Source organism: Electrona antarctica, assembly GCF_951216825.1.
Source record: "Electrona antarctica genome assembly, chromosome: 17".
NCBI lineage: Eukaryota > Metazoa > Chordata > Actinopteri > Myctophiformes > Myctophidae > Electrona > Electrona antarctica.
Genome location: NC_136798.1, coordinates 43,732,540 through 43,749,151, shown reverse-complemented (window position 1 = coordinate 43,749,151; position 16,612 = coordinate 43,732,540). Strand labels below are relative to the sequence as shown.

Genomic DNA, 16,612 nt, shown 5'->3' with positions numbered 1-16,612 from the left:
TGTTATAGAGCTCCACGAGACGCACGCGTGGAACTGTAGTACGTCCTCGGGCGACCTTTCTAGTCGACATGGCGCGCGCGAACGTTCCACTACACCGAGTGGCGCGCTACGAGCTTGTAGATCTGCTACTTAAAACCTTTGCTTCTGTAGAACGCCACAACGGTAAGGCCTTCCGGTCTGATTTAGGGATATGTTATAGAGCTCCACGAGACGCACGCGTGGAACTGTAGTACGTCCTCGGGCGACCTTTCTAGTCGACATGGCGCGCGCGAACGTTCCACTACACCGAGTGGCGCGCTACGAGCTTGTAGATCTGCTACTTAAAACCTTTGCTTCTGTAGAACGCCACAACGGTAAGGCCTTCCGGTCTGATTTAGGGATATGTTATAGAGCTCCATGAGACGCACGCGTGGAACTGTAGTACGTCCTCGGGCGACCTTTCTAGTCGACATGGCGCGCGCGAACGTTCCACTACACCGAGTGGCGCGCTACGAGCTTGTAGATCTGCTACTTAAAACCTTTGCTTCTGTAGAACGCCACAACGGTAAGGCCTTCCGGTCTGATTTACGGATATGTTATAGAGCTCCACGAGACGCACGCGTGGAACTGTAGTACGTCCTCGGGCGACCTTTCTAGTCGACATGGCGCGCGCGAACGTTCCACTACACCGAGTGGCGCGCTACGAGCTTGTAGATCTGCTACTTAAAACCTTTGCTTCTGTAGAACGCCACAACGGTAAGGCCTTCCGGTCTGATTTAGGGATATGTTATAGAGCTCCACGAGACGCACGCGTGGAACTGTAGTACGTCCTCGGGCGACCTTTCTAGTCGACATGGCGCGCGCGAACGTTCCACTACACCGAGTGGCGCGCTACGAGCTTGTAGATCTGCTACTTAAAACCTTTGCTTCTGTAGAACGCCACAACGGTAAGGCCTTCCGGTCTGATTTAGGGATATGTTATAGAGCTCCATGAGACGCACGCGTGGAACTGTAGTACGTCCTCGGGCGACCTTTCTAGTCGACATGGCGCGCGCGAACGTTCCACTACACCGAGTGGCGCGCTACGAGCTTGTAGATCTGCTACTTAAAACCTTTGCTTCTGTAGAACGCCACAACGGTAAGGCCTTCCGGTCTGATTTACGGATATGTTATAGAGCTCCACGAGACGCACGCGTGGAACTGTAGTACGTCCTCGGGCGACCTTTCTAGTCGACATGGCGCGCGCGAACGTTCCACTACACCGAGTGGCGCGCTACGAGCTTGTAGATCTGCTACTTAAAACCTTTGCTTCTGTAGAACGCCACAACGGTAAGGCCTTCCGGTCTGATTTAGGGATATGTTATAGAGCTCCACGAGACGCACGCGTGGAACTGTAGTACGTCCTCGGGCGACCTTTCTAGTCGACATGGCGCGCGCGAACGTTCCACTACACCGAGTGGCGCGCTACGAGCTTGTAGATCTGCTACTTAAAACCTTTGCTTCTGTAGAACGCCACAACGGTAAGGCCTTCCGGTCTGATTTAGGGATATGTTATAGAGCTCCATGAGACGCACGCGTGGAACTGTAGTACGTCCTCGGGCGACCTTTCTAGTCGACATGGCGCGCGCGAACGTTCCACTACACCGAGTGGCGCGCTACGAGCTTGTAGATCTGCTACTTAAAACCTTTGCTTCTGTAGAACGCCACAACGGTAAGGCCTTCCGGTCTGATTTACGGATATGTTATAGAGCTCCACGAGACGCACGCGTGGAACTGTAGTACGTCCTCGGGCGACCTTTCTAGTCGACATGGCGCGCGCGAACGTTCCACTACACCGAGTGGCGCGCTACGAGCTTGTAGATCTGCTACTTAAAACCTTTGCTTCTGTAGAACGCCACAACGGTAAGGCCTTCCGGTCTGATTTAGGGATATGTTATAGAGCTCCACGAGACGCACGCGTGGAACTGTAGTACGTCCTCGGGCGACCTTTCTAGTCGACATGGCGCGCGCGAACGTTCCACTACACCGAGTGGCGCGCTACGAGCTTGTAGATCTGCTACTTAAAACCTTTGCTTCTGTAGAACGCCACAACGGTAAGGCCTTCCGGTCTGATTTAGGGATATGTTATAGAGCTCCACGAGACGCACGCGTGGAACTGTAGTACGTCCTCGGGCGACCTTTCTAGTCGACATGGCGCGCGCGAACGTTCCACTACACCGAGTGGCGCGCTACGAGCTTGTAGATCTGCTACTTAAAACCTTTGCTTCTGTAGAACGCCACAACGGTAAGGCCTTCCGGTCTGATTTAGGGATATGTTATAGAGCTCCATGAGACGCACGCGTGGAACTGTAGTACGTCCTCGGGCGACCTTTCTAGTCGACATGGCGCGCGCGAACGTTCCACTACACCGAGTGGCGCGCTACGAGCTTGTAGATCTGCTACTTAAAACCTTTGCTTCTGTAGAACGCCACAACGGTAAGGCCTTCCGGTCTGATTTACGGATATGTTATAGAGCTCCACGAGACGCACGCGTGGAACTGTAGTACGTCCTCGGGCGACCTTTCTAGTCGACATGGCGCGCGCGAACGTTCCACTACACCGAGTGGCGCGCTACGAGCTTGTAGATCTGCTACTTAAAACCTTTGCTTCTGTAGAACGCCACAACGGTAAGGCCTTCCGGTCTGATTTAGGGATATGTTATAGAGCTCCATGAGACGCACGCGTGGAACTGTAGTACGTCCTCGGGCGACCTTTCTAGTCGACATGGCGCGCGCGAACGTTCCACTACACCGAGTGGCGCGCTACGAGCTTGTAGATCTGCTACTTAAAACCTTTGCTTCTGTAGAACGCCACAACGGTAAGGCCTTCCGGTCTGATTTACGGATATGTTATAGAGCTCCACGAGACGCACGCGTGGAACTGTAGTACGTCCTCGGGCGACCTTTCTAGTCGACATGGCGCGCGCGAACGTTCCACTACACCGAGTGGCGCGCTACGAGCTTGTAGATCTGCTACTTAAAACCTTTGCTTCTGTAGAACGCCACAACGGTAAGGCCTTCCGGTCTGATTTAGGGATATGTTATAGAGCTCCACGAGACGCACGCGTGGAACTGTAGTACGTCCTCGGGCGACCTTTCTAGTCGACATGGCGCGCGCGAACGTTCCACTACACCGAGTGGCGCGCTACGAGCTTGTAGATCTGCTACTTAAAACCTTTGCTTCTGTAGAACGCCACAACGGTAAGGCCTTCCGGTCTGATTTAGGGATATGTTATAGAGCTCCATGAGACGCACGCGTGGAACTGTAGTACGTCCTCGGGCGACCTTTCTAGTCGACATGGCGCGCGCGAACGTTCCACTACACCGAGTGGCGCGCTACGAGCTTGTAGATCTGCTACTTAAAACCTTTGCTTCTGTAGAACGCCACAACGGTAAGGCCTTCCGGTCTGATTTACGGATATGTTATAGAGCTCCACGAGACGCACGCGTGGAACTGTAGTACGTCCTCGGGCGACCTTTCTAGTCGACATGGCGCGCGCGAACGTTCCACTACACCGAGTGGCGCGCTACGAGCTTGTAGATCTGCTACTTAAAACCTTTGCTTCTGTAGAACGCCACAACGGTAAGGCCTTCCGGTCTGATTTAGGGATATGTTATAGAGCTCCACGAGACGCACGCGTGGAACTGTAGTACGTCCTCGGGCGACCTTTCTAGTCGACATGGCGCGCGCGAACGTTCCACTACACCGAGTGGCGCGCTACGAGCTTGTAGATCTGCTACTTAAAACCTTTGCTTCTGTAGAACGCCACAACGGTAAGGCCTTCCGGTCTGATTTAGGGATATGTTATAGAGCTCCATGAGACGCACGCGTGGAACTGTAGTACGTCCTCGGGCGACCTTTCTAGTCGACATGGCGCGCGCGAACGTTCCACTACACCGAGTGGCGCGCTACGAGCTTGTAGATCTGCTACTTAAAACCTTTGCTTCTGTAGAACGCCACAACGGTAAGGCCTTCCGGTCTGATTTACGGATATGTTATAGAGCTCCACGAGACGCACGCGTGGAACTGTAGTACGTCCTCGGGCGACCTTTCTAGTCGACATGGCGCGCGCGAACGTTCCACTACACCGAGTGGCGCGCTACGAGCTTGTAGATCTGCTACTTAAAACCTTTGCTTCTGTAGAACGCCACAACGGTAAGGCCTTCCGGTCTGATTTAGGGATATGTTATAGAGCTCCACGAGACGCACGCGTGGAACTGTAGTACGTCCTCGGGCGACCTTTCTAGTCGACATGGCGCGCGCGAACGTTCCACTACACCGAGTGGCGCGCTACGAGCTTGTAGATCTGCTACTTAAAACCTTTGCTTCTGTAGAACGCCACAACGGTAAGGCCTTCCGGTCTGATTTAGGGATATGTTATAGAGCTCCATGAGACGCACGCGTGGAACTGTAGTACGTCCTCGGGCGACCTTTCTAGTCGACATGGCGCGCGCGAACGTTCCACTACACCGAGTGGCGCGCTACGAGCTTGTAGATCTGCTACTTAAAACCTTTGCTTCTGTAGAACGCCACAACGGTAAGGCCTTCCGGTCTGATTTACGGATATGTTATAGAGCTCCACGAGACGCACGCGTGGAACTGTAGTACGTCCTCGGGCGACCTTTCTAGTCGACATGGCGCGCGCGAACGTTCCACTACACCGAGTGGCGCGCTACGAGCTTGTAGATCTGCTACTTAAAACCTTTGCTTCTGTAGAACGCCACAACGGTAAGGCCTTCCGGTCTGATTTAGGGATATGTTATAGAGCTCCACGAGACGCACGCGTGGAACTGTAGTACGTCCTCGGGCGACCTTTCTAGTCGACATGGCGCGCGCGAACGTAAAAACCTTTGCTTCTTTAGAACGCCACAACGGTAAGGCCCTCCGGTCTGCTTTTCGGATAGGTTATAGAGCTCCCAGATACGCACACGTAGAACTGTAGTACGTCCTCGGGCGACCTTTCTAGTCGACATGGCGCGCGCGAACGTTCCACTACACCGAGTGGCGCGCTACGAGCTTGTAGATCTGCTATTTAAAACCTTTGCTTCTGTAGAACGCCACAACGGTAAGGCCTTCCGGTCTGATTTTCATATGTTATAGAGCCCAGCAACACCGGCCGACACCTCCAAGGCTTCCTGGGTGATGGCGAGGAGGAGGAGGAGGGCTGCCACGTCACCTCACAGTCCAACTGTCTGTGTACGCCTCTTCTGTGCCTGAGGGAGGCACGCGCGCACACACACACGCACGCGCACACACTCACCTGCCCAGGCCATTGATGCCAGACGACCCTCGGGCCAGGCACTGCAGCCTCAGCCTCTCCACGGGATCTGAACTCACACACAGACGTCTCTTGGCGTCCAGCGCCATCTCTCGGTCGTGCCTCGACGTCCTGGCCATGGCTGAACACACAGAGCACATTAATATAATGTGTAACATTATAGTGGATGCAGTTAGCTTAATGCTAATTCCGATTAGCATAGTTAGCTTCTTATCCATGCTACTGGTGACTGGTTTAGCACAATACAAACTCGGACTCATTACATAACATGCAAATCACACCACCACTCAATATAAAAATAAAACGTTGTCTTATAAAGCAGCATATACTTTGTTTACATTCAGACCCATGGCTTTGTACAACTACTGGCCAAAGTTGAAGTTCATATAGTTGTAAAACATTCACCATAAAAGCCACAATCGCGACAGAGTCAGCTATTCATTCATTACTAACTATTTCACAGACCTTGATGTGACTGTTAGCTGTGATAAAGTAAAGTAAACAAAGTGATGATGAATGACACGACACGAAACACACACACACGTAGGATGTAGCTCTTCTCACAACATTGACGACACAGGTCGGTTCTTTATAAACGGGCATTTATTGGGCATTCTTCTCATCCCTCTGCTGTTCCATGCCGTGAGAACTATGTTCACACAAAATAATAAACACATAAACAATCAACAAATTACGTCGCAATACATAATATTGATCAAACAAAGAAATACAAAACATGTAGAAATGCGCGATGCGCAGGTGAACGTGTCCGTCAAAACACCACAATACAACACAACAAAGATAACTCTCAAATAATAATACCTCGTTGGCCGCTTGTTGTGTAAAGAGGTTCTTGATGCTTCTTGAGTTTCATACAGTCCTTTGAATGTCCTTTTGACCGTGTTTAATAACTTTAAACAGTTCAAACACACTACTCTGCTGCGAGTGTGCTTCCTTGTGCAGACCAGAGTCTGAATGAGTGAGAGAAATGTGTGTACCACCTGTGTGCAATGCCAGGCAATCATGCATCAATCAGTCAATCAATCATGGTCCAGTGTTGCTACTGACAGACAGGGAACTTGGTTCTGCCTCAGAAAGTTATCATCACATCATGTTTACATTTTTAACCTCATATGAAATCAATTATGAACCACATATTTATTATTGTATCATGACATTATTATGAATTATGCTTTATGAACTTATGACCATGAATTGTTGTATTTTAGCTATTTTAGTCTTTTTAAAGTAAGCATTTTAATAGCAGCACTTACATAGGAAGTCAGAGAAACGAATCAAAGAAAAGACCGTTATCTGCCAGTGGAATTCAGAACAGCGCCACAGCCCATCCACATGTATGTGGCAGCGGTGGCCGAACGGATAGCGGCGCGGTCTAGATACCGGAAGGTTCCCAGTTCGAATCAGCCGTCCGACACGTTAAAATTACCACCGCTGAAATGCCCTTGAACAAGGCATCAACCACTACGATGAAATGTGTTCTATGAGCAGGGCCTGGCTGGAAACAAGTTCTTGAGCTTAGCCCAGATACCCTGGGTAAATATAGATTTCATTTCATGAAGCCATATGCCTCTCCCCTCCTCTCCTCTCCTCTCTTTTTGAATGAACAGACAAAACACAAAACACAACATGTTCATTAATGTTATTCTTCACAAACTAGACATTTTATTCATATTTAGAAAATGCAGAATCCAATGGCGTCGGTCTGGGCTCTCCACGCCGTTTGCAAAGGTCAATGGTCAGCAAAAAGACTGCCTCCTCTCTCCCCTCTCTCCACAGAAGTGAAAACAGACAAAACACACCTTTAAAATATGTTCCCTAACCCTATTCTTCGCAAACGAGACATTTTATTCATATTTAGAGCGTCCCAAATTCAATGGGGCCGGTCTCGACTTTCCAGGACGTTTGCAAAGGTCAATGGTCAGCAAAAAGACTGCAACGGTGACCCTTTGGGCCAAATTCTTAAAAAAACGGGGTGATATATATTTTAAAAAATATGTAAGAACCTCCAATATCCATATTCAGGACATGTCGAATCCAATGGAACCGGTCTCGAATTTCCACGACGTTTGCAAAGGTCAAAGGTCAGCCGAAAGACTGCCACGGTGACCTTTGGGCCAAATGCCTTAACAAATAAGTGATAGATATTTTTTTAAATATGTAACACCCCCGAATATCCATATTCAGGCCATGGCGAAAAAAATGGCGTTGGTCTCGATTTTGTGGGACTCTTACAAGCGTCCGATAAAGGGAACTACACTGCAATGCTAGGCCTCGGGTCAGATTTGAGGTTCCCGAGGTCGCAGAAAAAAACTCAGACCATCACGAAGATCGGCTCGTCGCCGCGATCGCAGAGGTGTTCGGCCCATCCCGAACAGACTTACGATCGTCGTCATAGGCGCGCGTGAACGTCAAACTTTGCTTCACTGGAACGCCACGACGGTGAGGCCTTCCGGGATGATTTTCGGATATGTTATAGAGCTCCCGGAGACGCACGCATGGATCTATAGAACGTCCTCGGGCGACCTTTCTAAGAGGCACGGTCTCGTTTCACTTTTTCAGCCAGGACGCTGTTAGAGTCTATGGGTCTATGACGTGTCTGCATGCACAGAGCCAAAGTGAAGGACGTTTTGTACGACTGTCGGAGGCGTACGTCCGAGACACCTAACCGTTCGTCTCGGCTGGCTCTCCGACATATCCGAACGTCGGATCGTGATGTTTTATCGTTGGCGCGTTGTCGCGCGTCAAAGTCGGCAATTTGTAGGCGTTCGTTCAAGGCTACCGCCGCGGCCGTATGTCCGTTTGGCCCGAAACCTATACGGCTGCGATCGGGGCCGCGACCCGGCCGCGGTGATGGTCTCGGATTTGTTCTGCGACTTTCGCGTCAAAGTCGCAAATTTCGAGGCTTTCGTGCAGGGCTACTGTCGCGACCGTATGTCCGTTTGGCCCAAACCCTATACGGCTGCGATCGGGGCCGCGACCCGGTTGCAGTAATGGTCTCGGATTTGTTCTGTCGAATTTCCCGACTTTTCTCGCTAACTTACTTTGTGGGAGCAGTTTATGCTAATGAAGGGCGTGGTTCCGGCTACTTTGTGGGTGTGGGTTATGCAAATTTGATGGCCGTGGTTTCGGCTACTTTGTGGGTGTGGTATATGCAAATTAGTGGGTGTCGCTTATGTAAATTAGTGGGTGTCACCCCGCCTACTTTGTGGGAGTGGTTTATGCAAATGAAGGGGCGTGGCATGCAAATGAAGGTGCGTGGTATGCAAATGAAGGGCATGTTTCGGCTACTTTGTGGGATTTGCTTATGCAAATTAAGGTGCGTGGTATGCAAATGAAGGGGAGTGGTATGCAAATGAAGGGCATGTTTCGGCTACTTTGCGGGATTGGTTTATGCAAATGAAGGGGCGTGACATGCAAATGAAGGGGATTGGTTTATGCAAATGAAGGGACGTGGCATGCAAATGAAGGTGCGTGGTATGCAAATGAAGGGGAGTGGTATGCAAATGAAGGGGAGTGGTATGCAAATGAAGGGCATGTTTCCGCTACTTTGCGGGATTGGTTTATGCAAATGAAGGGGCGTGGCATGCAAATGAAGGGGAGTGGTATGCAAATGAGGTGCGTGGTATGCAAATGAAGGGGCGTGGCATGCAAATGAAGGGGATTGGTTTATGCAAATGAAGGGGCGTGGCATGCAAATTAAGGTGTGTGGTATGCAAATGAAGGGGAGTGGTATGCAAATGAAGGGGAGTGGTATGCAAATGAAGGGCATGTTTCCGCTACTTTGCGGGATTGGTTTATGCAAATGAAGGGACGTGGTATGCAAATGAAGGGGAGTGGTATGCAAATGAGGTGCGTGGTATGCAAATGAAGGGGAGTGGCATGCAAATGAAGGTGCGTGGTATGCAAATGAAGGGGCATGGCTCCGGCTACTTTGTGGGATTAGTTTATGCAAATTGAAGGTGCGTGGTATGCAAATGAAGGGGAGTGGTATGCAAATGAAGGGGAGTGGTATGCAAATGAAGGGCATGTTTCCGCTACTTTGCGGGATTGGTTTATGCAAATGAAGGGGCATGGCTCCGGCTACTTTGTGGGATTAGTTTATGCAAATGAAGGTGCGTGGTATGCAAATGAAGGGGAGTGGTATGCAAATGAGGTGCGTGGTATGCAAATGAAGGGGCGTGGCATGCAAATGAAGGGGATTGGTTTATGCAAATGAAGGGGCGTGGCATGCAAATGAAGGTGCGTGGTATGCAAATGAAGGGGAGTGGTATGCAAATGAAGGGCATGTTTCGGCTACTTTGTGGGATTGGTTTATGCAAATGAAGGGGCGTGGCATGCAAATGAATGGGAGTGGTATGCAAATGAAGGTGCGTGGTATGAAAATGAAGGGGAGTGGTATGCAAATGAAGGGGCGTGAATTGAACATGTACGCCATCGTGTAGGGAACATGTACGTCATCGTGGAGGGAACATGTACGTCATCGTGGAGGGAACATGCGCGTCGTCGTGAATTGAACATGTACGCCATCGTGTAGGGAACATGTACGTCATCGTGGAGGAAACATGTACGTCATCGTGGAGGGAACATGTACGTCATCGTGGAGGGAACATGTACGTCATCGTGGAGGGAACATGTACGTCATCGTGGAGGGAACATGAACGTCATCGTGGAGGGAACATGAACGTCATCGTGGAGGGAACATGTACGTCATCGTGGAGGGAACATGTACGTCATCGTGGAGGGAACATGTACGTCATCGTGGAGGGAACATGTACGTCATCGTGGAGGGAACATGTACGTCATCGTGGAGGGAACATGTACGTCATCGTGGAGGGAACATGTACGTCATCGTGGAGGGAACATGCGCGTCGTCGTGAATTGAACGTGTACGCCATCGTGTAGGGAACATGTACGTCATCGTGGAGGAAACATGTACGTCATCGTGGAGGGAACATGTACGTCATCGTGGAGGGGCCATGTACGTCATCGTGGAGGGAGCATGTACGTCATCGTGGAGGGAACATGTGCGTCATCGTGGAGGGAACATGTACGTCATCGTGGAGGGAACATGTACGTCATCGTGGAGGGAACATGTACGCCATCGTGTAGGGAACATGTACGTCATCGTGGAGGGAACATGTACGTCATCGTGGAGGGAACATGTACGCCATCGTGTAGGGAACATGTACGTCATTGTGGAGGGAACATGTATGTCATCGTGGAGGGAACATGTACGTCATCGTGTAGGGAACATGTACGCCATCGTGTAGGGAACATGTACGTCATTGTGGAGGGAACATGTATGTCATCGTGGAGGGAACATGTACGTCATCGTGAAGGGAACATGTACGTCATCGTGGAGGGAACATGTACGTCATCGTGAAGGGAACATGTACGTCATCGTGGAGGGACCATGTACGTCATCGTGGAGGGAACATGCACGTCATCGTGAAGGGAACATGCACGTCGTCGTGAAGGGAACATGCACGTCATCGTGGGGGGAACATGTACGTCATTGTGGAGGGAACATGTACGTCATCGTGGAAGGAACATGTACGTCATCGTGGAGGGAACATGTACGTCATCGTGAAGGGAACATGCACGTCATCGTGAAGGGAACATGCACGTCATCGTGAAGGGGACATGTACATCATCGTGAAGGGGACATGTACGTCATCGTGGAGGAAACATGTACGTCATCGTGGAGGGAACATGTACGTCATCGTGGAGGAAACATGTACGTCATCGTGGAGGGAACATGCACGTCGTCGTAAATTGAACATGTACGCCATCATGTAGGGAACATGTACGTCATCGTGGAGGGAACATGCGCGTCGTCGTAAATTGAACATGTACGCCATCATGTAGGGAACATGTACGTCATCGTGACGTGGACATGTACGTCATCGTGGCGTGGACATGTACGTCATCGTGAAGGGGACATGTACGTCGCCGTGGAGGGAACATGTACGTCATCGTGGAGGGAACATGTACGTCATCGTGGAGGGAACATGCACGTCATCGTGGAGGGAACATGCGCGTCGTCGTAAATTGAACATGTACGCCATCATGTAGGGAACATGTACGTCATCGTGACGTAGACATGTACGTCATCGTGACGTGGACATGTACGTCGTCGTGAAGGGGACATGTACGTCATCGTGGAGGGAACATGTACGTCATCGTGGAGGGAACATGTACGTCATCGTGGAGGGAACATGCACGTCATCGTGGAGGGAACATGCACGTCATCGTGGAGGGAACATGCACGTCGTCGTAGATGGAGCATTTACGTCATCATGTAGGGAACATGTACGTCATCGTGACGGGAACATGTACGTCATCGTGGAGGGAACATGCACGTCGTCGTGAAGGGAACATGCGCGTCGTCGTGTATTGAACATGCACGCCATCGTGTAGGGAACATGTACGTCATTGTGGAGGGAACATGTATGTCATCGTGGAGGGAACATGTACGTCATCGTGTAGGGAACATGTACGCCATCGTGTAGGGAACATGTACGTCGTCGTGAAGGGAACATGCACGTCATCGTGTAGGGAACATGCACGTCATCGTGAAGGGAACATGTACGTCATCGTGGAGGGAACATGCACGTCATCGTGAAGGGAACATGCACGTCATCGTGGAGGGAACATGCACGTCATCGTGGAGGGAACATGTACGTCATCGTGGAGGAAACATGTACGTCATCGTGGAGGAAACATGTACGTCATCGTGGAGGGAACATGTACGTCATCGTGGAGGGAATATGCACGTCGTCGTAAATTGAACATGTACGCCATCATGTAGGGAACATGTACGTCATCGTGACGTGGACATGTACGTCATTGTGAAGGGGACATGTACGTCATCGTGGAGGAAACATGCACGTCATCGTTAAGGGGACATGTACGTCATCGTGAAGGGGACATGTACATCATCGTGAAGGGGACATGTACGTCATCGTGGAGGAAACATGTACGTCATCGTGGAGGGAACATGTACGTCATCGTGGAGGGAACATGTACGTCATCGTGGAGGAAACATGTACGTCATCGTGGAGGGAACATGCACGTCGTCGTAAATTGAACATGTACGCCATCATGTAGGGAACATGTACGTCATCGTGACGTGGACATGTGCGTCATCGTGAAGGGGACATGTACGTCATCGTGGAGGAAACATGTACGTCATTGTGGAGGGAACATGTACGTCATCGTGGAGGGAACATGTACGTCATCGTGGAGGGAACATGCACGTCATCGTGGAGGGAACATGCACGTCGTCGTAGATGGAGCCTTTACGTCATCATGTAGGGAACATGTACGTCATCGTGACGGGAACATGTACGTCATCGTGAAGGGGACATGTACGCCATCGTGGCGGGAACATGTACGTCATCGTGGAGGGAACATGTACGTCATCGTGGAGGGACCATGTACGTCGTCGCGAATGGAACATGTACGTCATCATGTGGGGGACATGTACGTATGTTCCCGCTACTTTGTGGGAGTGGGTTATGAAAATGTGAAGGGCGTTGTTTCGGCTACTTTGTGGGTGAGGGCTATGCAAATTAGTGGGTGTCGCGTATGCAAATTAGTGGGTGTCGCCACGCCCTTCGTTTGCATACCACTTCCCTTCATTTGCATACCACACCCCTTCATTTGCATACCACACCCCTTCATTTGCATATCCCCTTCATTTGCATACCAAGACCCTTCATTTGCATAAGCCAATCCCACAAAGTAGCAGAAACATGCCCCTTCATTTGCATACCATACCCCTTCATTTGCATATCCCCTTCATTTGCATACCAAGACCCTTCATTTGCATAAGCCAATCCCACAAAGTAGCAGAAACATGCCCCTTAATTTGCATACCACTCCCCTTCATTTGCATACCACTCCCCTTCATTTGCATACCAAGACCCTTCATTTGCATATCCCCTTCATTTGCATACCACACCCTTTCATTTGCATAAGCCAATCCCACAAAGTAGCCGAAACACGCCCTTCATTTGCATACTACTCCCCTTCATTTGCATACCACACACACCTTCATTTGCATATCCCCTTCATTTGCATACCACACCCTTTCATTTGCATAAACTAATCCCACAAAGTAGCCGAAACACGCCCTTCATTTGCATACTCCTCCCCTTCATTTGCATACCACACCTTCATTTGCATATCCCCTTAATTTGCATACCAAGACCCTTCATTTGCATATCCCCTTCATTTGCATACCACGCCCTTTCATTTGCATAAGCCAATCCCACAAAGTAGCCGAAACACGCCCTTCATTTGCATACCACGCCCTTTCATTTACATAAGATAATCCCACAAAGTAGCCGAAACACGCCCTTCATTTGCATACTACTCCCCTTAATTTGCATACCACACCCCTTCATTTGCATATCCCCTTGCATACCAAGACCCTTCATTTGCATATCCCCTTCATTTGCATACCACGCCCTTTCATTTGCATAAGCCAATCCCACAAAGTAGCCGAAACACGCCCTTCATTTGCATACTCCTCCCCTTCATTTGCATACCACACCCCTTCATTTGCATATCCCCTTCATTTGCATACCAATACCCTTCATTTGCATAAGCCAATCCCACAAAGTAGCAGAAACATGCCCCTTCATTTGCATACCATACCCCTTCATTTGCATATCCCCTTCATTTGCATACCAAGACCCTTCATTTGCATAAGCCAATCCCACAAAGTAGCAGAAACATGCCCCTTAATTTGCATACCACTCCCCTTCATTTGCATACCATGCCCCTTCATTTGCATACCATGCCCCTTCCTTTGCATACCATGCCCCTTCATTTGCATACCACGCACCTTCATTTGCATACCACGCACCTTCATTTGCATACCACTCCCCTTCATTTGCATACCACTGCCCTTCATTTGCATACCACGCACCTTCATTTGCATACCACTCCCCTTCATTTGCATACCAAGACCCTTCATTTGCATATCCCCTTCATTTGCATACCACACCCTTTCATTTGCATAAGCCAATCCCACAAAGTAGCCGAAACACGCCCTTCATTTGCATACTACTCCCCTTCATTTGCATACCACACACCTTCATTTGCATATCCCCTTCATTTGCATACCACGCCCTTTCATTTGCATAAGCTAATCCCACAAAGTAGCCGAAACACGCCCTTCATTTGCATACTCCTCCCCTTCATTTGCATACCACACCTTCATTTGCATATCCCCTTCATTTGCATACCAATACCCTTCATTTGCATATCCCCTTCATTTGCATACCACGCCCTTTCATTTGCATAAGCCAATCCCACAAAGTAGCCGAAACACGCCCTTCATTTGCATACTACTCCCCTTCATTTGCATACTACACCCCTTCATTTGCATATCCCCTTCATTTGCATACCACGCCCTTTCATTTGCATAAGCTAATCCCACAAAGTAGCCAAAACACGCCCTTCATTTGCACACTACTCCCCTTAATTTGCATACCATACCCCTTCATTTGCATATCCCCTTCATTTGCATACCAAGACCCTTCATTTGCATATCCCCTTCATTTGCATACCTTGCCCTTTCATTTGCATAAACTAATCCCACAAAGTAGCCGAAACACGCCCTTCATTTGCATACTACTCCCCTTCATTTGCATACCACACACCTTAATTTGCATATCCCCTTCATTTGCATACCACGCCCTTTCATTTGCATAAGATAATCCCACAAAGTAGCCGAAACACGCCCTTCATTTGCATACTACTCCCCTTCATTTGCATACCACACCCCTTCATTTGCATATCCCCTTCATTTGCATACCAAGACCCTTCATTTGCATATCCCCTTCATTTGCATACCACGCCCTTTCATTTGCATAAGCCAATCCCACAAAGTAGCCGAAACTACGGCCACAAAGGAGGCGGGACGACGGCCATCAATAAGGATAAACGACGCCCATGCAATTTGCATAGACCACGCCCACAAAGCAGGCGGAGTTACATAGCGAGTAGGCGTGGCCTAAGACAATGAGAGGTGTGGCCTAACATTACGAGAGGCAGAGTCATTAACGAGAGGGGGTGGAGTTTGTAAGGTGGAGTTTGTAACCAATGTGAGGTGTGTGTGTAGTAGTAGTAGTAGAAGTAGAAGTAATACATACGAGATGATGCCTGATCTTCTGACATCCATATTTGGTTGACTGGATGGCGTTGTCCTCACCTGGAGAGAAATGCCCCCGGAAATATGATTATTTATTAATGAATGAATGAATGAATGTATGTATGTATGTATGTATGTATGTATGTATGTATGTATGTATGTATGTATGTATGTATGTATGTATGTATGTATGTATTCATTCATTCATTCATTCATTCATTCATTCATTCATTCATTCCCTCCCCCGGGAAATAAATAAATAAACAATGCTAATCATCCATCCATGTGTGACAATTGTTTGACACACATCATGTCATGTCATGTCATGTCATGTCATGTCTGTCTATAGACAAGAGGAGAGGTGGAGGGGGGGGGGGGGGGGGGCGCCAAAGCATATTTTAGACTGATTCAGTATTGACCATATTAAGCCAGGTCTCACGGCAGACAGCACTAATATAATAAACAAACGTGAACGGAGCACTGCTGCCAACATAATACACGCATAATGTGGCCATACTGGCATACTCACCATAGCCTGGTCAAGGTTTCCCCCAGGTGGACGTGTCATTTCCAACTATTGCCAGCACATGGAAACTAGGGGCTACTGATATATACTATTCTCTGCCTATCGGGACGTAACTCGGACGGCGCTGAGTCGGGTCTTAAATACATTTCAATTGTACATTTAGGTAATGTGTGATTTATTTGGATTTATCCTTATTATTGTGAAAGATGTCCCCCAAATGTAAATTATTAATGTATTATTATTATTTTAATAATTATTATAAATGTGCAAAAAATATATATATAATTTATTTTACATGATTTCCTCTGATAAGTCCTAGTAGTAAAAAGTAGTAGTAAGGTTGAAATCGTTTTTTTGCAAGTAGAAATTAATCCGGGTTTTACAGGGTTAGTCATTCATTCATTCATTCATTCCCCCCGGAAATAAATAAATAAACACGGCTAATCATCCATCCATGTGTGACAATTGTTTGACACACATCATGTCATGTCATGTCTATCTATAGCAAGAGGTGGAATTGCGTCAGATCTTCTACACAAAGCAAAACAAAAGGGAGCAGTGCACCACCCTGTGGCAACAACTGGCACTGCTGACTGTTACAAGT

General features: G+C 48.8%; 1 protein-coding gene across 4 annotated transcripts in view; it reads right to left on the bottom strand.

Moving 5' to 3' along the window:
• LOC306940930 (uncharacterized protein) overlaps positions 1–16,612 on the bottom strand; it is a 64,347-nt gene that overhangs the window by 12,022 nt on the left and 35,713 nt on the right. For 2 of the 4 annotated variants that reach the window (XM_079526196.1, XM_079526195.1), the window contains exon 3: positions 5,279–5,417. In XM_079526196.1, the coding sequence (XP_079382322.1) occupies positions 5,279–5,291 (13 nt within the window). In that variant the 5' untranslated portion in view covers positions 5,292–5,417. Of the gene's footprint in view, positions 1–5,278; positions 5,418–6,118; positions 6,254–16,612 lie in introns of those variants that run through there. The other 2 variants (XM_079526199.1, XM_079526197.1) reach the window with 2 other exon arrangements.